At 46.2% G+C, this 26,028-nt stretch overlaps 1 protein-coding gene across 1 annotated transcript in view; it reads left to right on the top strand.

Annotated features, from left to right (window-relative positions):
- DMRT1 (doublesex and mab-3 related transcription factor 1) overlaps window positions 1-26,028 on the top strand; it is a 104,638-nt gene that overhangs the window by 41,142 nt on the left and 37,468 nt on the right. The window contains exons 3-4 of the mRNA XM_032427433.1: window positions 1,281-1,564; window positions 20,779-20,923. Of these exons, the coding sequence (XP_032283324.1) occupies window positions 1,281-1,564; window positions 20,779-20,923 (429 nt within the window). The remainder of the gene's footprint in view (window positions 1-1,280; window positions 1,565-20,778; window positions 20,924-26,028) is intronic.

Raw genomic sequence — 26,028 nt, 5'->3', positions numbered from 1 at the left:
GTCAAGCGCTCCAGAACACAGATCTGACCATCTGCTCCTGGCTCAGAGATCCTCCCAGGTCCTGCCACACCCTGCAGGGTCCAGAGGGCTGGGTGGAGGCTTCCCCACCCCTTGCTGCAGCTCCATCTCTCCTTCCCTTTCCCACCACCCAGTTCTTCGACCCCACTGCCCTGTCTAGCACTCCAAAACCTCCCACTTTCCCGCTCCCATTCCTTTGTCTCAGGACGCTTGTTCTCATTTTCCACCTCCACCTCGTTCTGCTCCTCCATTAAAGTGCAGCTGGGATGCAGTTTTTTTTCCCCAAGAGCTCTGTAATCCTTTCTAGGCTGCAAGTCATCTTTCCAGCCTTTAGATTTCCCATAAAAGCTTATGGTTCTTCCTGTGTGATAATCCTTGCTGTTATTTGTAATCCCATCACGTTTCGCCCTAGACTGGAGACTCCCTGGGGAGGGGCATCCTGACACCTTGCAGCCCTTTCAGGCATGTGGACCCACTCGTTGAACATTGTTTAATGGACGTCCATTGGAGAGATGACTTAGAAGTCTGCTTGTTTATTGGCTTCGACACAGTTTAAAATCTAGAGCCAGGGTTGAGAAACTACAGCCCTTGGGCTGCTTCAGCCCGCTGCCTGCGCTTGTGAATAAACTTTTACTGCAACACAACCGCTCAGCAACCTGGACATCCTTCAGTTGAATGGCTCACAAAGCCCGAAATAGTTACTGACCTTTTACAGAAGCTTGTCTACCCCTGGTATATACCATTGTCCAGACTCCTGAAGGATACAGTATCAGCCGTGGAAGGAAGTGAAGGAAACAATGTTTGCTTCAACTCTTAGCCTTTCACTTTGGCTCTTTGACATAACTACGTGACTACCGTAGTTAGGGCACTGGGATTTTTCTATTTATTTAAAGTGAAGTACAGTTAATTTTGTTGTAAAAATGATGCAGACAGCCAAGTTAACTAGATTTGGTCTCTAATTTCTTAACATTAGGATAGGATTATCTGGGTAGAAGTTAGACCTGGTCAAGCTTTATGTTACTAAAATGTTTTGGGTATTCTCAGTAAAAAGAACTAACCAGCAGGGGTTGACCAGCTGTGTCACTAGTTGGGCCAGCCTTACAGACTTGTCCTTTGTTTCGGCCCCAGGAGGAAGCAGCATGTTCCAGAGCCTTGCTCTGCCCCTTTGCAGATGAGGAAGGCCATAGGTCGCCAGGGTTTCGAGCGAAAGCTTTGTGGACCCCCACGTTAATGCCATGTGGTCTTTCTTTCTTTCTTTCTAGAGGGACGCATGGTCATCCAGGATATTCCCGCTGTCACCAGCAGGGGGCACGTGGAGAACACACCTGACCTGGTGTCTGACCCCACCTACTACAGCAGCTTCTACCAGCCGTCTCTGTTCCCGTACTACAACAATCTATACAACTACCCGCAGTACCCCATGGCCTTGGCTGCTGACTCCTCTTCTGGGGACGTGGGAAGCCCCCTCGGGGGGTCCCCCGTGAAGAACAGCCTCCGGAGCCTCCCCGCACCTTACGTGCCTGGGCAGGCAGGAAACCAGTGGCAGGTAAGGCGTAACCCAGAGCGGCTGGATCTGCCGAGAGCACACAGTACGCGCACAGGACCAGCTCAGCACACGTGTGTGCACTTGATGCCAACGGCGCAAAAAGGTGTTCACGCTCCCAGGACGTCACGTGACCCCGGGGCTGGCCGCAGGGATTGTAAACGAGTATGCATGTATTCGCTTGCGTTTTGAGATTTTACTTTTCTCCTTTTTCACTATCATTTTGCATAAAGACCCAGTTGGCTGGAGTCAGAATCACAAGGGGCTCACGGTGTGAGGTCTCACCTCCTCCAGGCTCATCCCCACGTCCTTTGAGCAGCTTAGAACGCGCTGGGTGCAGCCTTCTGGTTGGCAGTAATGCTAGTGATGAATTTGCACCCAGGGAGGGAGAAGTGTTATCATCTGTATGTCTGCGTGGAAGCAAGGCAAGAAAAGGAATTAAGTCACTGTCATTCTGGGCCAAATTGGGTTTTTTTTTTAGCTGAAAATGAAGGTCATCATTCATACTCTTAGTGTACAACCAGTAACTTTTAAATTAACATCTGGGGTAAAACAAAGCATTTTGCATTGTCAGGGAAGGAGTGTTGTTCTAGAGCTGTCGTGCTCCCTCAGCTTTAACCATTTCGGTCCTGGAGTGTGTGAGTGGCAGATGGAGGCGGGGAAAGCATTCCCAGGCTGGGTCCCCATGCTGCGGGAGTGCGGGGACACAAGTGCTGACACTCATCACTGCCAAGCGCCCTCCGACCATCAGTGTTACGATTCTGGGACAACTGTTCGTATTTTGGGTACATTTACCATGCTCAGGCTTGGTCAGCTGGGCATTGATTCCAACACAATGGGACAGACATATTTGGGAGTTTAGGGCAAATCTTTGACCTTCTTATGCCCACTTTTAGAAAAATGTGAGTTGAAAATTGTCCTCCGAGCAATTCTATTCCATTTTGCATTTTTTAGGTGTGGGGAAGTTCTTAATATTCACGCTACCCCACATTTTGGATTTTCTCACTACCCTTCGGGATCAGACTTCTTCAGCCCATTAGTATGTCCACTGTAATCCACTGGGCTACACAGTTTTTGTAAGCTTTCCACACAATTTATTTTGAGAATCTTACTTTTTTTTTTGAAAGATTTTATTTATTTATTTGAGAGAGAAAGCACGAGCAGGGGGAGGGGCAGGGGGAGAAGCAGGCTCCCCGCTGAGCAGGGAGCCCGATGTGGGAGTCTATCCCAGGACCCTGGGATCATGACCTGAGCCGAAAGCAGACGCTTAACCGACTGAGCCACCTGGGTGCCCGAGAATCATCCTTTTTAAAAGAGACCTTAAAGCGTATGTGTGTGAGAACTCAGAATAATATGAGTGTAAAGAAAATGCAGTGGTTTATGGATCTTCTCCCTGGACCCCTACAAGCGTCTCAAAGTGCCAGTTGGATTTTATTATTGGGGGCAGGTTTTAGGTTGATTTCTATCAGAGACTCTCTTCTCTGAAAGGAGAAAGAAGTATTTGTAATTCTGAAAAAAAACCAGCTCATCCTGTAGATTCCCAGGAAGCAGGGACTACTATTGAAGTGTCCTGGTTTTCTGGCTACTTCCAGGCTTTAAGGATAAAGTAGGAAGGCGAACCTCTTGGCTTATGAGACAAGGGGTGAGAAAAAACATCTTGTTTGCTGAGAGAAAGCCAGCGAGCTCATGATCAGCTTTACAGCAAAGTCAAACATCTGCTTTGTCAGACTCTTTCAGCGGGCGTATGATGCTTGACACACTGATGTTTTCCACACATAAGTTTTCCACACAATTTATTTTGAGAACCTTACCTTTTTTTTGGAAGATTTTATTTATTTATTTGAGAGTGAGAGAGAAAGCATGAGCAGGGGGAGGGGCAGGGGGAGAAGCAAGCTCCCCGCTGAGCAGGGAGCCCGATGTGGGAGTCCACCTGGAAAACCTGGGAAGGGCATGGTAGAGGTCTTGGGTTTCCATCCCAGGGACAACCAGGAGGAGACGGGCTCGCTCAGCCATCCTCCTTGCCTTGTCTTGGAGAGACGTCTCAGGTGCTGTGTGTAAGGAGAGAGTCCCCTGAGGGCAAGTTCCTGCACCTTGGCTGGCAAAGCGGGGAGGAAGAACCTTGCCCAAACTTTCTTCGTCCTGTGGGGACAGGCAGTGATGCTGTTCGTGCTTTCTCTAGCACCACCACCTCTGGAGCGAGGTGTCCCTGGTTAGCCGCCCAGGAGAGATGCCAAGATACCATTTAACATATGAGTTTGTTTTCCCAGGAGGCTGGGCTTAAGACTTTTTCTTTCTTAGCTGGTCACCGTTGGTAATCTATTTTCATATAACAAATTCTTTTGCAGAAATAGGTCCTTCTCTGCTACTGTAGTTGATGCCCATTCCTCTTAGTAACAGCACCAGTAATGACAGCTAGCATTTGCTGAGCAGTGAGTCCTCCTCGTAGCCTCAGGGAGCAGATTGTGTTGTCTCCTCTTCACAGGGGAGGGCACTGAGACTCAGAGGGCTGACTTAGCCAAGGTCACACAGCCACCAGACAGGAGAGCTGGAGTTCTGGCTCCACAGTGTTTCTCAGCACTGGTTATCTCTGGGTCTGCTGTAAACTCAGGGCCATGGCAACCACTAGCAATTAATATGAACACTAAGGCCACCCTCTTTAGTTCTTTAGGGCTTAGAATTTCTACCTAAGTGTTTTGCTTTTCATTGGAGATCTTCTTGGAACCTTCTTCTGATTGTCTTTCTTCACTTGTGGAGGTTGGAATTAGGCAGAAACTTCTAGGACAGTGCCGATGTGTGGTTACTTCGGATGGCTGAGAATGGGGCCTCTGAAGCTTTCCTGAAATATGCCATCTCAGCATTTAGTGTTTAAAATATACTGAATTCCCTGCTGTCTGAAAGTTGCTTTTGGAATCTGCCTACAACTTTCCTGTGAATGTGATTATCAATAAAAGCATATTTAGGCATACCTGCCATGTGTCTGTAATCTGGAAAATGATCCTAACGATGGAGATGAGGGGACTTGACCATATGGTCTTTCCATCCCTTCTAAGTCTGACGCTGTATGAGTCTGTGGATTAACCTTATAACCAGATATAAACACAAGCTTGACTTACAGCCTTGTTGTTATGTCCACAAAAAGTAGTTCTCTTGGAAATAAACTAACATTAAAAATGCAAGAGCCTGCATAGGTGTAAGCCGTCAGTTTGCAAAATGGCAGGTGACCACCAGTCCAGTCATGATCAGAGCTGCAGCAGGTCCTGGTCGGTCACCCCATCCTGGTGCAGAGAAGACTGAGGTCTGGAGCTGAAGGGACTCGCTCAGCACCCACAGTCAGTTGATGGCAGAGGCCGGACTGAAACCTAGGTCCTATTGGATTAGAGGAATGTGGGCTCTGGTGCTGGAAGATCCATATTCATTTCTAATAAGTGATCCAACTGTTCTTGAGGCCTTGAGCAAAATACAAAATAGCCTTTGAATCTCTGTGTTTTGGTCTGTGAAGGTGAGACTATGCCCACTTCCCAGACTTGTTGCCTGGATGCGCAGCAGTGGCCACCTGAAGGGCTGTGGTTACCGCACGTGGAAGCCTCCGTGTGCACCCAGGGCCGTGCCGGTGTTAACTGCCGTGGCTTATTTTCATTAAGCATTATTTTTTTTAATCTCTCTATTTTCAGGGTGCCTGGGTGGCTCAGTTGGTTAAGCGACTGCTTTCAGCTCAGGTCATGATCCCAGGGTCCTGGGATCGAGTCCCGCATTGGGCTCCCCCTGCTCAGTGGGGACCCAGCTTCTCCCTCTGCCTCTGCCTACCACTCCCCCTGCTTGTGCTCTCTCTCTCTCTGTCAAATAAATAAATAAAATCTTTAAAAAAAATCTAATTTTCAGCCTTCTTATGTGTATTTTAGTTAGTTATCTCAGATCCCCTTTGTAACAAGATGCAGTATACATAAAGCACGTTTTAGTTACTGTTAAAAGACTGTGACATGTGAGAAGGGGCCGAGTATGAACGTATGTGGAGTAATTTCTATCTGGGTTGGGGAAGAAAGAATGTGTTCCACTTAGTAAATAGGAAACCGAAAGCATAGACAAAGGTTATAATGATGCAACATATCTTTAAGATGTGTATGTTATAGAGGAGTATTAATTAAATAGTGAACACCTGGAAATATTACTTCTAACTGGTAAGTGTTACTGCTGTTAATAAGGAACTGGATGACTCCCTTCTTAAACCAAGCTGTTAGGGCAGGAGCGTAGGGAACAGCCATCGAGCTCTGGCCCTGTTTCGGGAAGGTGTCCTGGCTCTGTTCTTTGGGCCATGCCTGTGCCCTCCTGGTGGAAGCTTCCCGGGGGAGGACAGCATGGGGAGCTCCCTTGCTTGTGGTCATGTTTTGCGTCTCCTTTGTGGAAGTTGTCCCACAGCTGCACCCAGAGAGCCCTGTGCTAGCTTCTCCTGACTGCGTCTTCTCTGGTCAGACCCTGGCGCTGCCTGAAGGGCCCGAATCTTTGGCAGCATCTCCCCCATCTACTTTCTTGGCTCTGCTGCTGGGAGCTGACTTCCTTGCTCACTTCTCTGGCCAGAGCGAGTCACCATTCCGTTCGTTATCTTCCTCCCCTTGCTGCTCGGTGTATCAGTGTGTGCTGAGGGAGCAGGATGCATGTTTTTCAACAAAGAGCTCCTTTCTGACTCCTGGAAAAAAACCGACAGAAGTGCAGATCATCATAATTTTTTAAAGCTAGTCTTCTGAGAGATCAGTAGGGAGGGCATTGAATTATTTGCAGAAAGAAACCATTGACTTTTTATTGGAAAGGTGAGGCTTCCGATAAGTGTCCCTATAAAATCAAGCAAGCCACGAATAATTATTGAGCACCTACTAAGTGCAAAACCTACTAAAAGAAATAGAGCAGTGTACTAGGTCAGCATCCCAGCATCTCACAGCTCTTTCGTGTAAATGCCCTGCATGCTGAGAGCTGCTGTAATCGCTTTGGGTCTGCCTCCAGCCTCTGGAGATTTGTGGCCCAATCACAGATTCCTGTCCTGTTGTGAAACAGGAATAACATTTGGGACCCTGGAACAGACTCACGATGAATGGCTGGTTCCTCTGACCAGCAGCTCAATTTCACTTCTGCATTTAATTGCCTGCAAAAGCTGTTTATTGCCTCGTGCACTCCTCCACGGCAACATTATCTCCTAAATAAACATGTTGTACCAGGTTGACAAGGGAGAGGCGCATATCAAGTGAGCAGAAATAAATACAGGAGGGCTCAGAGCTGTACCTGGGATCTCCTTTCTCTGTCCCTCTGTCAGGCAGCCTCTGGATTGCTTTTCAGAAGCTGGGGCCACCAGATGTGTAGACTCGCAGGTAGACCCCTGTTCGGACCACAGTTTGGGTGTGGTCGTAGTGGGAACACAGGTGATTTCATTCCTTCCGGTGGTTATTTTGGGCTCAGTCTGAAGTGTCTTAGGATACCGGTTGCTCATGTATGATGATGCACCTTACTGGATGCATTCGTTTATTAAATAAGCATGCATGGAGATCCTGCTGTGTGTTAGGGATCTGCCACTGAACCAAACAGACAACAGTGTGAAAGCAGGTCTTGGGGGGACAGAGGGATGGGAACTTGGGGGTCATCTAAGTGGCCCTGAGTTTGAAACTGAGCTACAGGCAGGAAGGAAAGCAGATTTTGGTATCTGGGGCTTGAGCACAGAGAAGGTGCCCCCTTGTGAGCATTCCTGGGATGGCCCTCTAGCACCTTTGATGGGCGGGGGCGGGGGGGGGGCAGCAGGCAGTGGGCCAGGCAGCGCCTTATAGAAGCCCCTGCCCTTTGATGTTCTCAGTCCTACAACAAGCAGCCTGATGGGGCCCTTGTCACACTGCCTCTTCTTTTCATTAGCGTTGCTCAGCATCAGAACAACCTGTTAGCTAAAAAGATTGAGAGGAAGTGACTTCTTGAGCATGTGCTGGGTGGGGGCAGCCGGGGCCCCTCCCCGTCTCCTGGAAGTCCCATAGGAGAGCCCAGCGGGGGTGCAGGGGGCTTAAACCTGGCTCTTGTTCGCAGGACGACAGTTCTCGTTAACAGCGTTTTAAGATATTCCTAAACTTGAAAAACAATATGTCAGAGAAAAGGAAGTAGAATGGAAAATCCACGTCAGGTTTTAAGGTGAAGCAGACTTGAGATACACTTTTGTGTTTGCCTCAGCCCACCAAGCTGTACCATCAGGGACCCCAGGATGGTGTGCCTGTGGGCACCTCAGATTCCTGGGTAAGTCTGAGCTGAGAAAGTTGAAGTGATCTGTGGAACCCAGCTGGTTACAGGGGAGCCAGGCCCCAGCCCTGGGCCCTCTACCCTTGGTCAGGGGCTCTCTCCACAGACAGTCTTGTGATCGCCGGGGCTGCCCGCTCCAAACTATCACCACCCCAGCAGGTCAAACTAGCCTAGCCGAAGCTTCTCCTTTTAGAGCAAGCTGGGTATTGGCCACTTTCTGTTGGCAGATGGAGGCTGCCTTTTTTCTCAAGAAAGAAAACCTGACAAAGTTTGCCAGCAGACACAAGAAGAGTTTATGAGAACAGATTCCTTTTAGAACATTCCAAGCAGTTTCTTTCCTTAGGAAAAAGTCATTAAAATAGATGTGGTATTTGCTTTGGACTGTTAGCGCTAACAACCTTTATTTGGTTTCTTAAAGGGGAATTAGAGGGACACAAGTTTATGTTGATTGAAAGTGTTACAGGTTCTGTTGAGATGATGGGGTATATTTATTTTGTATTTGGCCACTTCCATGGACTCTGTAGTTCTGATCATTTTCTAGTTGCTTATTTGGGGTATCTAAGTTAGATGCAGAAAAATGTTGGTGCTGCCATTTTCCCCCAAATACCCCCAGTTCTCTTATATGTTCTTGGTGCATCGTTCAGTTTCAATACCTGCAGTGGATGTTGGTGTCCTCTTATTTTACTGGGAATGTGTCTAGTGGTTCACTGTCCTTCATGCGGGTTGTTGTTACCTGTGCTGGTTTTTACAGAGAAATGAGAAAATAAGGACAAGGGAGTTTTTCGTAGAGCTCAATTATTCAATTCAAAAAATTGCTTTTAGGGGCGCCTGGCTGGCTCAGCCAGTAGAGCATGCAACTCTTGATCTCGGGGTCGTGAGTTCAAGTCCCACGCTGGGTGTAGAGCTTACTTTAAAAAATTTTTTTAAATTGTTTTTACTGAGACTATGCCCTTCCAACATTTTGTGAAAATAAAATGATCCTATTAGGTGGCAGGATTTCTTTTTGTGTAAATGCCCTCACTCAGCAGCACCATCCCTGCCCCTCCCTGTCTCTTTTTCTTCTCTGTCTTACTAGCCTACGGTCTAGAGTCTGGAAACCTCTGTGTCAGTCACCGTGTCACCATGACAACAGCAGAGTTCCCTGGGTCTTCCTCTGCTGCTTTCAGCGATTGTGTCCACTTAACGCTCAGCTTAACTCTTCGCAGGCAGAGTGCTTTGGTCTTTCCCTTCCTTTTTACGGCAGCCCTGTGAATGCCCAGCATTTTGTGGGACTCCTTCCCATGCACCCCCAGGAGGCCCTGCTGTCTGGTTCAGTGAGGACTCAGGACTCGGCCGGGTCAGAGGGCCGGTGTCGGAGAATCTTCTATTTAAGGAAACACGGAGTCCCCACAGACCTCGGAGAGTTTAAAGCTAGTGCAGGGAAGGTGTGCGGCTTCTCCCCGTTCGGGGCCACCTTGCCTCTACTGTGAACTTTCTCTTCAGCGGCCTGTCAAATCTTAGCTGCATTTATACCTTTCTGAAATATACTTCCTCCTGAGGTCCTTCTCTTTGAAGGAGAAATAATACCTCCAGTTCTCTGGGGCCTTCACAACACACTCCTGGTCCTGCAGGGAGCAGGCTTCTGCGGCCTGGGCGAGTGCAGTCCCCACTCCCTGCCTCTGAGCTGCCCCCTTGTCTGGTTTCAGATGGTGACAAGCGATGGTCATGACGGCCAGCATCGGGCGTTTATTACGTCCTTCTTGAGGGACTTGCTGTTTTGTCTCACAGATTATGAAGGCTTAGTGGCCTGCGTCCTCTGAGCCTGCAGGAGGGCAGTTGTGGGTAGGAACCAGGGCCGCTGGGGGGCTCTGGGCCTGCAACAGAGCTGAGGGAGGTGGTGGGCATTTCGGAAGCTGACCCCAGACAGATGGTGGGAGGTGGGCTGAGGGATCTCTCCTAGCGGCGGCAGGGCACAGGGCGGGCATTTGCGCAGAGTGTTTGGGTGGAAAACATGCCCATGACAGAAGAAAGCCGAAGTGGCCTCTGGAAACCCGGCCCGGGGGGCAGGCGGTGCTGACAGAGAGCATCCAGGCCAGGGACTGGGCCCTGAACATCCTGAGCGGCTATTTGTGAGCCTGCCTGGAGTGGTCTGGTAACATCCAGGCATTCCCAGTGGAGTGTAAGCTCAGGTTTTTAGGAACCTGGGAAGACTCTGGTACGTGGTCAGTGTGATCTGGACCGAGCTGGAAAACCCTGCAAGGGGCTGGTGTACCCTGGGGACTGCTCCATATTCAGTCGGGGGCAGAAATAAATACATTATCAGTCTGTTGCGAGATTGTTACACAACCTGATCTCTGACACGGTAGCATCAGGTCAGTAAATAATACAGTCATTTGGGGATTCTGTAATCTACTTGAAAACCAGATAATTAGATCACAGTTCTTGAAAGCTTTCAGATTTGATTTGGTTGGACTGGTGGACAAAATCTTATCTGTTTATGTTTGACCTTTTAGCTTACATTTTTTCCTAAGCAGATGTGAATATGATACAAAATTAGTTGCTTTTCAGAATGTTTCAGTACATGGCTGGGTGAGGCTCAAATTTCTTGGGAGCCCATTTTGTATGGCTTGCTAAGTGTCCCTCATTACTTGAATAAAGACGAAAATCAAGGGAATGCGTAGGAGAGGCTGGTTGGCCCTATTTTTAGAAAACTATATTAGGAATATGAAAGTAGAAAGGTAAAACAGGGTTACAAAAATCTCCAGGGCACCTGGTTGGCCGGCTCAGTTGGTAGAACGTGTTACTCTTGATCTTGAGGTTGTTAAGTGTGAGCCGCATGTTGTTGGGTATGCAGATTACTTAGAAATAAAATCTTAAAAAAAAAAAAACATACTATCGAAAAATCCCCATCATATTACAGAGTGTGTATAAGGAATTCATTCACGCATTCATCATTACCATCCATTTACCGAGTCCCAGCTCTGCCCCCCGGCACGGTGCTTACCTCGCTCATCCCCCCAGGGGTAACTCTCAGGGAAGTGGATGACAGGAGAAACTTAAATGAGTTTTACTACCTTTTTTTTTTTTTTTCAATTTTACTTAGTTATTTTAGAGTGAGAGAGCATGCAGGGGGCGGGGGCAGGGAGAGAGGGACATCATGACCTGAGCCCAAATCAAGAGTTGGATGCTTAACCGACCGAGCCACCCAGGCACTCCACGAGGTTTATTAATTTTTAACCATTCTCTGCAGAGAGTAGACCCCCTTACTGACCACCCCCAGGACAGATTGCTCCCAGGGCCCTGTGGGCATCACCCTGGCCGTGCACAGCCTCCAGGGAGGGGGTTCATAAGAAGATGGAGAAACCGGGAAAAAAGGGGTTACGTCCTCATTTTGGTTTTCACATCTTTTCATCTCATGCTTTCTCATGAACATTCTTTTTGGCAGTTAGTCATTCTTATCAGCCAATCCCGGGAGAATGAAGGAAGACAAAATCATCCCGTCTTGAGTGATGGTATGAGCTCCAAAAACGTGAAGGCACATTCTTCTCTCTCTCTCTCTCATGCTCTGTACGTAACAGTGGCAAGGTAGGACCTGGAGTTGGGTTTTCAGCTTTTTAAGATTTGAAAAGTAGAAAAAGTTCAGAGAATGGAGTTTTCTTTCAAATACCGAGCAAAAGGTTTACGTATTTAAAATACGTATGTAATGCGAAGGGTTGTCTGTCTCCCTCTTTGTTAGCAGACCGCGGCGTACCTGGGAGAGGGCACCCAGAAGAGGGGTCCTGGAGTGTGACCACCACCGTCCCGCTGGTGTGCCACAGAGGGAGGCCCCCGTGGGGGGAAGGGACAGGGAAGGTGCAGCAGGACAGGTGTTGAATAGCCTTACGGTCTGAGCACTTCATATCTGCCGTTCCGCTCACCCCCTACAGGCAGCCCTCAGGGATTGCTACCGCCTCTGTGGGGGAGGAAGCAGACACTCAGACACTTGGGGAGATGAAGTAACTTGCCGGGATCACAGAGCTGCTGAGCGGGGGGGTTGCATTTGAGCTGGGGTTTACCTGACTGCAGAGGGCACGCCCGTTCCCTTTCTATCTCCCTGCCTTCCTAGAACAGCACACATTCTTGGTTTTCCTTGTAAGAAGCCTTAACAGGTGTTACATGATGTTTTCTTATATTTTATGATACGTCTTATCAGATCTTAGAGGATGTAACGTATCTTACCTGTTTTCCGAGACTTGGTATGTTAGAGACAGTGGAGACTCCTGTGTCTTCATAGGATTAACCAAATTTAAATCGCTGAGCTTAGGGTCCTTAAGCATGGTTCTGTGGCTCCCCATCATGTCCCCTCTCCTGCCACCCCCTCTTCTATGCACTTTAGGGAAACAGATTTCTGGTCATTCTTGTGTCATTTTGGTTACTTAGAGGTGGGCTGTCCGTCCTAGTCTTGGTGTGGCCTTTCCATGACGCTAACCCAGCGTGAGTTGGGCGTGCCTCAGCAGCCTGCCTTCGAATTTTTAATACCAGCTCGGGTGAAGTGTGTGAGTTTGTGCGTGTGCTCATGTGTAGAAGCTGGCCCCAGACGGTCTCACCTTGCCCTCCGAGCAGTCCGTCATGTTCAGTACTCATAAGATACCCTTCACACTGCTGATTTATGCTAAAAGTATCCTGATGTTTCTGACAGCTCATGTGTGACATGAATATCATCCATATTTCTTAGAGCAGCTAATCCAAGTGGCTTATTTCCCCACACTGCTGATGCGGCGATATCTCTTGATGTCACAGCCGTTGAGATTCTGATGGCAACATATTGTTTGTGGGTCACTAGTTTTGTCTAAAACAGTAGGTCGGAACAGAGTAGCAAAGGTTAATTAAGTTTGTCCATCAAGATGGGAACAGATATGGATGCGTCTAATGCTTCTGGTCCTAAAATCAAAGTTCCTGAATGCGTGATTACAGGCCTGTTTTCTTCTCATTTTCAGACTCTCCCTGCCCCCCTCCCCCCAAAGTTTCTTATTTGATCTTGAAGCAGTGAAAACAGGAAGAACTGGTAAAAGCCACAGGTACTGAGGAGGTCTTTATAATCAGCAGACATCTTAATTTAAAATGGGAAAGGCTGCGAGGTTTAGTAGAGAGGCTTCCGAGGCCGAGGCCGACTTGCTTTGTTTGCATCCTGCTTCTCTGCTTAATCCCTTTATGAGTGGAAGCCAGTTACTTGATCCCCCTGAGCAGTTAGTTCTTCTTTATGTTAATGATTATTACACCGAGGACTCCATGAGAACACAGGACAGGTCTCTGTGGTATCTCTCAATGAATTTACTCACTTTTACTTTACTTCCCTCCTCTGAGAGTCCATTGGTCCTGTGGTCAAGAACCAACATTTTTTCAAGAAAGTTACTTTAAGAAAGTCACCATCACAAGCCCCCACCGCCTTTCTGAAGAGTGTTATTAGGCTTTCAGAAACTTGCCATGTTAGTGGAAATGGGGAGTCCTGTGTCTGGATAGTTATCAGCCCAAATATAAAAATGCAGACTTCCCATGCCCTTTTCCACCAGCTACTGTACTGAAGCTGTGTTTTCTGTTGGCTTTCAGGTGAATGATGCTTGCGTTTCTGTCTAGCTCTGTGTGACTTTAGGTGGAAAGTGGGGGTTTGTGGTTTAGATTTGTGAATCAGCTCACAGATGTAAGTACTGACGCCGGAGCTGGATAATCCTGCATAGATGTGTGGTTTGGGAAAACAAAGGGGGCGCTGGGCTAACTGCAGCCGAGACTCTTGGCCAACAGACCACCCCTCCCTCTCTCTGTGAGCCCCCTGAAGTGCATCTGAATCTTTCCAGGGTCCAGGAAAAGGAACCATTTTATAAAATGGGCTTTTTCTTGTGTGTACCTGTTTTTGAAAGTCCTTGCTTTTACCAGATTTATATACCGATGCCTTTCAGATATTTTCGACAGAGATCCGCAGTAAGAAATGTTTAATATTGTCATAGGGTTTATGTTTACACATACATATAAACGCAAAATGAAACATTTCATACAACAGTTCTTTCCCATACCATATACAATGAATTTTCAGATTTCTCTTCTATTTTATTCTATTCGGTTTCATTCTGTCCATTTCTGTACTTTATTTATTTATTTTTAATGCTGATCACAGCCTGCTGAATTAGGTCACTCACGGTCATAGCACTGCATTTTGGAAAACACTGTCTAAGGGTAGACCCTGTTCTCAGATGCAGATGGTGAAAACAACCAATTGAGCAGCACAAGTTAAACAAAAATTAATTTGGGTTTTTTAAAATGTGGAAATACTATCTTAATTGTTCTGTACAAGAAGGAGAAGCATAACAGATCACTGATAAATGCGTTTGTTACCCTGATCCCTGTGGGGTGTCCACCCCTTAAAGTGTGTGCCAGGGTGGTGCGACTCTTCGTGCCCGCTCTGGGACTTCTGGGAGTCGAGGGAGGCTTGCTTTTATGTTCTCACCGTCAGTGTTGGTTCTGTATTTCCAAACGACTTGCCTACTTTTCCAGGGTGCCTCTGATGGCTGTTTTTCACGTGTTTTGTATCTACTCTGGTGTTAATCCAGACCTGATATTGAGCTCCTTTCCTTCCATTCTTTTTGAGAAGGCCCCACTCACACATGGTTTATTTTGCGTTTGCCTGTGTCACAGACTTTCTGGAGCTTTGGGAATTGTGGGGTCGCAGCTTCAAGCGTCTTAGATGTATCATTTCTTAATTGATTGTCCTCTCTGCTGTACTGCATGGCCGTCCTCTTCTTCCCAATTTCTGTCCCACCTCCCCTCTGAGGAGCCTCCCTTCCGTTTTTGGGCATATAGCTCTTAGCTTCTTCAGCTGACCCTCAAACCTCCATCGTTCACTGAAGAGGTCCACCCAGGCTTTGGGGGAATCTCTTGCAAGGGCCCGGGTTGGCACAAGGCCAGTCTCCACCTGCTGTCCCCGTGGCTTCCTCCCACTGCGAAGGGGCGTGGAGGGCATTCCGTAACGTGAGCGCCGCAGAGAAAGCAAGGTGAGCCCAGCAGAGGAAGTTAAGGAAGCTAGGTGAGAGGACCCGAGGGACAAGGAAGGAAGAGGTGTCCCAGCAGTCAGCATATGCCTTGTTAATGTTACAGTCGTCTCTGAAATTTGCTCTTAATAGCCATCATTTTTAGCTCGTGTATTAAGAAGAATTCTTTCCAGCTGTGACCTGTGGCATCCCAGAGGATGAGTGGGGTGTGTATTTCAGGAGGTGAATGGGCACTTGCCGTCTGGGTAAAGCACCTGCACAGGTAAAATCTGTGGACGAGGAGGGCTCACAGTGTGTGATTAGGTAAGCGTGGGAACAGGCATCCCATCCGGAGGGTTTGAAAAGAAGCTTCTATTAAAGCTAAAGAAATCCTTTAATGAGGTTCACTCTTCACGTCACCAGGAGACCTGGAATTCCATAGTGTGTGAAGAGCCTGCCTTTTTTCAGAAAAATATTTCTCTTCATAAAATCAAAGGTTCATCCCAAATGTAGCTTTTGCAACTTAAAGGGCTGTAAACCACACAACATTGCCAAGGGCATCTTCTCACTATTCGTTTAAATATTGGGGTTTGCACTTGGGAGTTTTATCCCATATGGTTCTCGAGAAGTCTGTCCCCTTTCCTGGCCAGCCCTGTTTCTTTGCAGCTGAGCCAGCCTCCGCGAACAGCTAGACCATGGTCTGGTCTTCACGAACTCCTCTCAGCCTGGATGGAGCGTGCAGTTCACTTCGAGACCATGCTCTTCCCGGCTGAAATGCTCCCAGACAACCAGTGAACAGAATTTAGGAATTTTTTTTTTTTTTTTTTTTAAGGAAGTAGGGTCTAATATTTTTATGTTTTGTGGGGATTTTATTGTAACTATAAAAAAGAGTGACTAAGGTATATAAAAAGGAAACCCGTGGTTCAGATTTATTGTGCTGTATGTCCTCAACAGTTTAATAAAATAAAACCCAAAGCTCTTAGGTGTTCCTCCGGTGTTAATACTAACACCATGCACGTTCCCCACCAGCCCAGTTCCTATCTGTAGGTCACACTCTGGTTCAGACTTGAGGTGGGTAATAAGATTATAAAACATGCCTATTGCTTGCCAGCTACCACATGCTAATAGTAATGGGAGTCATAATTCACTGGAATACTGGGTTTTTAGGTTTTACTTGGTTCTTTAGTTTGAAGGAACAAAAAATAAAATCTTGAGAAGAAACAAGACCGCCCTGCATAAAGGAAAAATCATATCCTTTTAGCAGAACTGAACGCTGCCTCTAATTTGTGTGTAACTTCTATCCCTCAGTAGAACTTTGCCCTTTGAGCCGGAGGTGAGGGGCTGAGCACAAGCAGGGACTAGGGTAGTTTAAAGCAAGTTTTCTCAACCTTGGCACTCTTGAAATGCTGGGCTGGATAATTCTGGTTGTGCAGGAGCCGTCCTGTGCATTGCAGCCCCCCTGGCCTCTCCTCACTAGAGGCCCACAGCATACCCTTCTCCTCCCCACCCCCAGCTGTGACTGGGAGAACGGTCTCCCAAAGTCACCAGATGTCCCCCCCCAGGGGACAGATTGCCCCCAGTTAAGTACTACTGGTTTCAAGTAAAGCAAGTTTCAAACGTTTCCTTGTTTACCCATTTGTCTGATCCAAAAGCAGCCAGGACTGTGATTTTTTTTTTTGAGTTGGAAGGGAACTAGAAGGGACCTAGTGTTTGAAATCTCATTCTGCCACGCCTTTTCCTAGACGAGTCACAATTTGATTTTAGCTTCAGGTTTCAGAGATTTACACACGCGCTTTGAAATGCTACGGTCAACCCTTGAACGGCGCAGGTATGAACTGCACGAGTCCACTTATGTGTGATTTTTTTTTCTCGTCAATACAATACAGTTCTGTAAATGTGCTTTCTTTTTTTTTTTTTTTTTTTTGAAGTTTTATTTATTTATTTTTTAATTTTATTATGTTTGTTAATCACCGTACATTACATCATTAGTTTTTGATGTAGTGTCCCATGATTCATTGTTTGCATGTAACACCCAGTGCTCCATGCAGTACGTGCCCTCTTTAATACCCGTCACCAGGCTAACCCATCCTTACGCTTTCTTAATAGCATTTTATCCCCCTAGCTTACTTCATTCTAAGAGTACTATTGGTATGTGTTAATTTACTATGTTATCGGTAAGACTTTGGTCAACAGGAGGTTATTTAGTAGTTAAATTTTGGGAGGGTCAGAAGTTATATGTGGATTTTCAACTGCATGGGGAGGTTGGAGCCCCTAACCCCCTGTGTTGTTCAAGAGTCAGCTATACATACAACCATCCTGATGTCCAGGTGAACACATGGAACACTACATGGATGGTTGTTTGTAGATTATTCTTCAAGTTGAATGTGGCTGGTGTGACAAATGGCTTCAGCAAATTCATATTTAATAACCTCAAATGGAGTCTGACCCTTTGTATCTTTTTCTTTTCCTCGAAGTCCCAGTGGTCTTGGGATTCATTAGGGAAATTCAGTGTTTGAGTTCAAATCCCTCAATTTCTACTTCTAAATAATCCTTATTATCTGATGCTTTCTAGAAACATAAGAGGAATTAAAGGAAAAAATTAACATGCAAGGGTTTGAAATTGTTTATTTTTTTGGTAAGCTTTAGTTAAAAGAAGAACTCTACAGTTTATTTAAATCTTTTTGCAAATACTATACAATTTGAGATTGGCAGCAGTTGACCAGTCTATCAGACTTAACCTTTTGCATTTTTTAGTTAACACTGGGGATCTTGGGGTTTCATACTTCTTGGGGGTGTGGGAAATATGTCAGGATATCTAGGGCAGTGGTTCTCAATCTTGACATCACATTAGAATTACCTGGGGAATGGATAAAGATGTGGTCCATACATACAATGGAATATTACTCAGCCACCAGAAAGGATGAATACCTGCCATTTGCATCGACATGGATGGAACTGGAGGGGATTATGCTAAGTGAAGTAAGTCAGGCAGAGAAAGAGCATTATCATATGGTTTCACTCATATGCAGAACATAAGGAATAATACAGAGGACCACAGGGGAAGGGAGGGAAAACTGAATAGGGAAGAAATCAGAGAGGGAGGCAAACCATGAGAGGCTCTGGACTCTGGGAAGCAAACTGAGGGTTACTGAAGGGAGGAGGGTGGGGGATGGGGTAACCAGGTGATGGGTGTTAAGGAGGGCACGTGTTGTGATGAGCACTGGGTGTTATATGCAGCTAATGAATTGTTGAACACATCAGAAACTAATGATGTATATACAGTGGTTAACTGAACATAAAAAAAAAAAAAAAAAGAATTACCTCGGGAGCTTTGAAATAGCCCGGGGCCAGGCCACCTCCCGGACCACTGAAATCAGACACTCCAGTGATGGAGCCCAGCATCAGCGCTGGGTGAGCTCCTCTTCCGCCAGTGGGAGTGAAGGTCGTGAACCAGTGTACCTTTTTATAAATAAAGTTTTATTGGAACGTAGCCATGCCCATTCATTTGCCAGTTGTCGAGAGACCCTGTGGGTTGCCAAGCCTAAAATATCTTCTCTTTGGCCGTTTGCCAAGAAGGTTTGCTGATCCCTGCTCTAGACTCACAGTGAACGTTTTTCAACATTTTGAAAAGAGGCTTTATACAAATTCAGCGTAAAAGGGGAAAAAAAATCAGCATTTTGCAGAGCCTGCAGGTCTCAAATCGTGTCACTTGTACGTGGGGAAAATTGAAAAACATTTTTCTTGAAGAGCTGACTTGCAGATGTTGTGAAACCAGAAGGAGGTGTGACCAGCTCGGCCCCTGCAGTGGGCGGGGGGAGGCCTCACCATTTGTGTTGCGGCTCTCTGCTGCGTTAAAGCTGACGACTGGGCTTCTCGCGCAGAGTTCGTTACGTAGACTGTGTCATGGTCTTGAGGGAGGTCTGGAGAGGCAGAAGTGGCTCTTTGATTTGAAGAGAGTTGAGTTTGGTCTTCACCACTGCAGCAATTCTAGATGTTGGCAGACCCCTGAAAAAGTTCCTTGAGCTCTGAGGAATCTCATGTATAAAACAAAAAATCATGAAAAGTCATAGTGTTATTTACATGATTTCCATCCTCCCTCCGTTCAGGTGGGAAGTTGGTGGTCATAAACAATGGATCAAAAGAGTTTTTTAGAAGGTCCTTTTTTGGTCATGGGCCCCTGAAGGTGTGAAGTATGAGAGAAAGGATCATTTACTCTAGTCCCTTGTCACCAGCGTGAGGGTTTTGAGCCAGCAGAATCAGCATCTCCTGGGACTGTGCCGGACTGAGGCCCCACCGCACACTTACTGGATCAGGATCTGCTTAGCCCCAGGCCATTTGCATACACGTTAAGAGAGCCCTGGGATGCACTGGTCTAACTGATCATGGGTTCTGTGCAGTTAAGTGACCACTGAGTGTCACTGCCTTCCTCAGTGATTTCATGGCCCCTTAATGGCTCTCCTGACCTGGGCTCACTCGTTAAGGGCAGCCAGTTTTTCCCCTTTGGCTACTTCCAAGCATAGCTTGCTCGCCCTCTTATTTAGTACGATTTATGTGACGGTAGGAGATGAAAATTGTCTGATTCGGCTAGGAGGGGTACCATTTCGTATGCTTCAGAGAAACAGAGTAGGAAAGACAAAGGGAACTTGCCAGATAAACTTCAAGTGAGAGAAAATAATTGGAATAGTCTTCCTTGCTTCTCTAAGAAGCAGTAATCCACCCATCAGAGCATTCGTTTGTGCCGGGGAGCGCTTGGGAGGGTCGAAAATGAGTCTCTTGAGCTTCTCAAATTAGCCCACAGAGGTCAGGGGCTCAGGCCTTTCCAGCAAGCAGTGCCGAATATTCAAAGTACACATAGGCCTTCAGTCACTGGAAAATTGTCCAAAATCTAATGTCCATAGATAATCTTGAGGAAGCCCAGTACGTAAGTTTACCCTGCCAGCCCGTCATGTTAGTATGATTTTCTTAATCAGGTAGCATCAGTTGATTGAAAAATGTAATTTTGAACTTACTCTTTAATTCTTGGACGGAATTGATTTTTCCTGAACATTCCCTTAAATTGACTTTTTAGATAAAGTTAATACCATCTGAATTTAATTTTTTAAATGCAGTATAAATAATTGAAGTCTAGCTGTTCTTGCTGGGAAGATAGGATCACCCCTGTAATGCTCAGTGTCTGTACCAGGGGCCGTGCAGGAAACAGAACAGTTCTGCATATTTGCGGAAGGTTGGGGGGCTTCCAAGTCTTCAGGTCACATGACCTGGCTTTGAGTGAGAGGTCGGGAAGCAGTGGAGAGCTGCTCCTTACACGAGAGCTGCCCCAGTGTCCCAAAGGCAGTCTGATTGCCAGAAAGACACATGACCGCAGAGTCTGCCTTCCCCATCTCCCTTCATGTCCTATTTGCAGAATCCACGTCCCCTCCAGGACCCTGGTGACAGGCGGGTGTGGGAAGTGGAGATCCCAGACTTGGGTTTTTGCTACAGATGTGAGGACAGTATGGGGTGCGTCATTGCGCGAATGACAACAGCTTACACTTACACACGCCTTGCGTGTTGTCTTTTTAAAAATACTCTTTTTATATGAACACAGTGAGGTAACTAAGGTGAGACGCCTGTTCTACACATGAGGGAAAGTGAGGAAGCAGATAACTTGCTTATGGCTAAATAATTAGTTACAGCGACGTGTTGGCTTCTGGGCAGTGCTGTCCCCTCTCTGTTGCTCTCTTTTCCTTAGTGCTTGTTAATTGAGTATCATGTGACCAAATGCAGCTTCACAGAGGCTCTAGTAGGGACCCCAAGATAGAAAAGGCACCTTAAGGATGCAGTTAGAGTTTCTAGGGTCATTGCACTGGGGAGGCGTATTCATGGTCGAGGGTACTTCCAACAACAATGGGCTATTCTCTTAAAGAATCAGGCAGTTCTTGTAATCATTGTACAATGCAACTTTGGGCTCAGTGTATTCCTTCTTTTTTTTTTCTCAAGCAGATGAAAAACTCGGAGAACCGCCACGCAGTGAGTTCCCAGTACAGGATGCATTCTTACTACCCGCCTCCCTCCTACCTGGGCCAGAGCATGTCCCAAATCTTCACTTTCGAGGATGGCCCCTCTTACTCAGAAGCCAAAGCCAGTGGTAGGTGTCCGGATGCACAGCCGGGATTGGGGTGGACGGAGGATGAGTAGCCATCACTGGGTCTCTAGACCTCTCCAAGGTCTTGCAAGTCAGGAGCTCTTGGGAGGTTGCCATGTGACTCCTTTGTGAGTATCCTTTACAGTATTCCGTTATGGAATGCTTTTGCTTTAATATCACGTTTTTCTTTTCTGACTACCTGGAGTGACAAGAATAAAATGAGAGGCTCCCATCAAAGCTAAAAAAAATGTATTTTCAGGAGGAGCACTACGAAGTACAGGTTCAAAGGAAAATGTGGCTCAAATCCTGATATTTTTGGTAAAGTGAATTTCTCTGTATTGAATACTTGATTGAAAACTTCTCCATTTTAAAATTGAAGGCGTATTCATCTTTTGGGGAGGAAATAAAATAACTTAATAAAACATTTTTGAATACGGTAGATTTCAGACTTTATGCAGTAGCAATGCAAATAACTGTTATAATAGCTTTAAAATAAAAAATGACTGCTTAATGAACCAAAGTGCTTTGAAATACGCAATTCCTCAACTTCAGTTTTAACCTCCCCAGCATTTACACTGTGGTGAGGGGCAGGTCTTTTATGACTGCTGTGTTTTTAGGCCCTGTTTTTAAGTTCTTTATATTTAAGCTTTATCTTTTGATCTAGGAAAGTGAGAAGCATACGCAGTCGAGACTGTACGTAGAAATCGGGGCAATAGTGTGTGACTTGGTAGGAAACCCGCCTGTTGGACTCACCCTCCACTAAATAAAAAGAGAGGTTTGTTCTCTGAATAACTTGACACTCTACAGAGAACTTGTTTCTACTGTAAAGCAAGTGTTTAGAGAACAAGAATCAGAACCATCCTTTGATTTCCAAACTCAGGACAAGGAAGTCCAAAAAAGCTGGGCAAGTTATGCCTTATTTGCCATACTGAAATAAAATAGAGGATTTCATTAATGCGTGATATAGAGGACAAGGGAACGGATCTGTTTGAACTGTAGAGGAACTGAAGTACACGTTATTGATTGCACTTTGACTTTCATTAATGACCATTTTTTTGTCAGGAGTGGACAAGCTCAACTCTGTATTATAAATATCCATATTATGGAATGTATGCCCATATGGTCCTTCTTTCATACTGTCTTTGATTCTACGTATTTATCTGGCTTTTAAGCACTTTAGGGACAGAGAACACATCTTACATATCTTTTTACCTGCCATGATGCCTTTTCTTTGTTATTTATTGGTTAAGCAAGTGAATTAATGAATGAATGAGGTATTATTTTTTAAGTAAGCTTGCTACTCTGTAAAGAAACATCAGCCTAGAAGGTCAGGATCCTAACTCATGGTCTGTGGAATCAGTGCAGAATTTAGTGATGAAGCAGTTAAGAAAACGTTTGTTCATACAGAAAATTAGGAGTTAACCTACTTTCAGGAAGAAATTGCTTGAGCCTCTTGCTCGAGGAATAATGGAATATTCCCAGAAGCACTCGCACTCTTGAGAGAAAGGTGTAAATTCAGAGCAGGGCAGTAAGATGAAAAGATAAGAGGAAATTTATTAGAGCAGAGAGGGACAGATACGAAGAGGAGCAGGAAGCATTTGAATTTATGGCAGAAAAGGAAAAGGCTCAGAAGGAAAGAGGTTACAGTCCAGGACAGAAAGGACCTGAGCAGCAGCACTCACTGGGAAAGACAGGGTAGCTAGCAGTGAGGTTTTCTCACATTTTTGCTGGTGAGACGTGTGTTTGAAGGCGTGAGGAGGCCTCAGGCTTACCCTTCTGGTGCCTCTCTCCCTCACTACTAGCCTCCTACCTGAGCGAGTTAGCTAGGATGAGCTACAGTGAAACTCCGTAATACCTACTTTCGAACAGCTGTGGAGAAGGAGAATATGAATCAATAGAAAATCCAAATCTCAGCTAATTGTTCAAAGAAATGTGGCTTTATGACTTCCAAATGCATGGTATTTGGGGCTTCTGTGTTGCTTGGAATGCTTACAGAGCAAGTGGGAAGGGAAGAGGGAGGAGAAAGTTGTGTTTGGGGGCCAAAAGGACACCCCAGGGGTCCTCTCTTGGAGCACTGGGTCCTCAGTTTTATCATCAGCATTGGTACAAGTAGGCGCTCGGGGACAGCTTAGGCCCTTCCCCTGAGTGGGGCTGAGGCTGGTGGCCGGGGGGTGGGGGCGGGGGTGGGGGCGGGACAGCGGTGTATTCACTTCTGACAAGGTGACAGAGGCTGGCCAGTAACCTGTTGCATTCATCACGCCCATCAGGTATGGGCTGAGATCTTTTGGTTGGCCTTGTTAATAAGTAAGTCATGTTTGGAAGATCTAAGTGGGGACTTACTGTAAGTAATTTGAAAAACAGTGTTTTTCAGTAGGTTTAATGTTTTCTTTAAAGTATAAATTTGTCATTAAATCAGTTTTTCTTCACCTTCTTTAAAGAGAAATTTAACCTCTCTTTACCATGTAAAGAAAGGAGTCCCGGTTCAAAGTCTTCCTCTGCATTTGCTGGAGACTGCAACATGCAAATAGAATGTGGCGGGGATTCCACGGAAAGTTCCTTTTGCTGTGTTGCTACTGTTTAATGTTTTTCTTGGTAAAGAGGATAGGAGGCGTTTCCTCCCCCTTCTATATCCCGAAAAGTGTCAGGAGGTAGATCAGAGAGACAGTGAGGCCCAGTCATGTAGGACTTTGTAAAGCATTGCAAGCACTTTGGCTTTTATTTCAAGTGAGATGAGAAGCCCATTGCAGGCTTTCTAGCCAAGGCGCGGCATGGGAGACATGTCTGTCCTGTGGTTTTGGAAGATCACTCTGGCTGTGGTCTAAGAACAGACTGTAGGAGTGCAGGGGGGAGGCACGGAGTCCAGTGGAAGGCATTGCAGTAGTCGTTGAGAAAGGTGGCAGTGAGCTAGTCGGGGGGTGGGGGGAGGAACGTGCTGGTGATGACAGGTGGTTTAATTCTAGATCTGTTTTGAAGATAGAACCAACGGGATTTGCTGATGGATTTGGGATGTGCCAGGAAGGGAGAAGTGGGGGTGACTCTATAATTTTTTATCTGACCAAGTAGGAAATCAGAGTTTCTGTTCATTGAGGTAAAGAAGACCGGGGTGGTGGGGGGAACAGGTTTGTGAGAATTAGGAGTTTAATTTTGCACATGAAGTTTGAGACGTTCATGAGAAGCTTGAGTCATCCAAGTGGATCGTCAAGTAGGAATTGGATGTATGAAGTCTCAATCTCAAGTTGAGAGGAGACATCCTTGCGGGAAATAAAAGCTTGAGAGTCCAGTGCATAGATGTTACTTGAAGTCAATCTGACGAGAGCCCCTAGAAAAGTGAGTGTAGATGGAGCAGAATGAAGGACCAAAGATGGAGCCCCAGGGCCCTCCAGGGTCTGGAGGTGTGTTGCAGATGAGGAGGTCCAGCAAAGGAGAAAGTGAGGAGGAGAACTAATAGGGTGTGCTGTCTTGCAAGCTGAGCAAAGAAAACATTTCAGTGAACAGAGCCAAAGAAGCTGATAGGTCAGCTAAGAGGGCTGGAATCAACCGTGATCGGCTGTTGTATGGTGGGAATGAGGGGGGACCTGGACAAGTGGCCATTCGGGTGGGGAGGCGGGAACGAAAGCCTGACTACATTTGGGAATGTGTGGGAGAGAAGATGGGGGCGGGGGCACAGACACTTCTTCGAGGAGTTTTGCTGTAAGGGGAGTCATGAAATGGGGCAGCAGCTGGAGGGGAGCGGGGTTCAAGGAAGATCTTCTCTTTTTCAAAGAAAGAGATAGCACAGTAGGTTTGTGTGGTCCAGTAGAGGGAAGGTTTGCCCTGCAGGCTGTGTGGGGTGGGGGCCACCATCGTCAGGGACACTAGCGGGGTGCTGAGTAAGTCAGACAGGATGGGGTCCAGGGCAGCGGGCCCCAGTGTGGGGGCCTGTGGGGGCCTCTTTACTGGTCTAAGAGGAGGTGAGTAAAGTAACTAAAAGTAAAAACTTCGTAACAGTTGGGCACCGTGATTTTATGTCTGTTGAATATAATTTGAAACTTGGGACTTATTTTTTGTCTTTCATTTTTCTAGGAATTCATTTTTTTATTAAGGTAAAATCCACCTATCATAAAATGAACCGTTAACCATTTTGAAGTATACGATTCAGCCTTTAGGACTTTTGCAGTGTTGGGCAACCATGACCTTTATCTAGTTTGAAGGCATTTTTATCACCGCAAAAGGAAACTGGGTACCTGCTAAGCGGCCATTCCCTACTCTCCCTTCCCCCAGCCCCTGACAACCACTAGTTTGCTTTCTGTCTTAATGGACTTGCCTATTCTGGATGTTTCGTGTAAATGGAATCGACAATACGTGGCCTTTTGTGACTGGCTTCTTTCACTGAGCATAACATTATCGAGGTTCCTCCACACTGTAGCAGGTATTAGTACTGAACTCCTTTTTATGGCCTACTAAGATGCCCTCGTTGTGGGTAAACCACATCTTGCTTTTCTGTTCTTCAGTTGATGGACATTTGCATTGTTTGTACCTTTTTTGGCTGTTGTGCAGAGCTGTGCTGTGGATCTTCGTGTTCTTTGTTTGGAGACCTGTGTTCACGTCTTCGTGTACATACCCAGCAGCAAAATTGTAGGATCGTATGGTAATTCTGGGTTTAACTTTTTACGGAACCTGCCAGACTTCTGTGTGGTGGCAGCACCATTACACCTTCCCGCCAGCATATGAGGGTTCCGATTTCCCTAGCCTGCTCGTGTTACTTTCCATTTTTTAAATTATGATTCTAGTAATTCATATTTGTTGTATCTTAGGAAAGTATCAGACCATGGCAGATTGGAAACAAAAACATTTTAGGAGCGCCAGGCTGGCTCAGTTGGTAGAGTGTTGCAACTCTTGGTCTTGGGGTTGTAGGTTCGAGGTCCACGTTGGATGTAGAGATTACTTAAACATAAAGTCTTAAAAAATTTTTAAACAAAGCAAAACAGGTCGCTCCCCACAGATAGCTTGAGAAACACGGATCCTAGTACCCACACGGAAGGTTGGCTTATGCATGAATGTGGCCTCTTCAGAGTAACGGATGCAAGTGGTTCACGAAGTGGTGGTCGGAGCACCCTGGAAATCACGCT

This window comes from Phoca vitulina, unplaced genomic scaffold (genome assembly GCF_004348235.1).
Source record: "Phoca vitulina isolate PV1807 unplaced genomic scaffold, GSC_HSeal_1.0 scaffold37, whole genome shotgun sequence".
Taxonomy (NCBI): domain Eukaryota; kingdom Metazoa; phylum Chordata; class Mammalia; order Carnivora; family Phocidae; genus Phoca; species Phoca vitulina.
The sequence above is the reverse complement of the archived record's forward strand: the minus strand, read 5'-3'. Positions and strand labels throughout refer to the sequence as shown.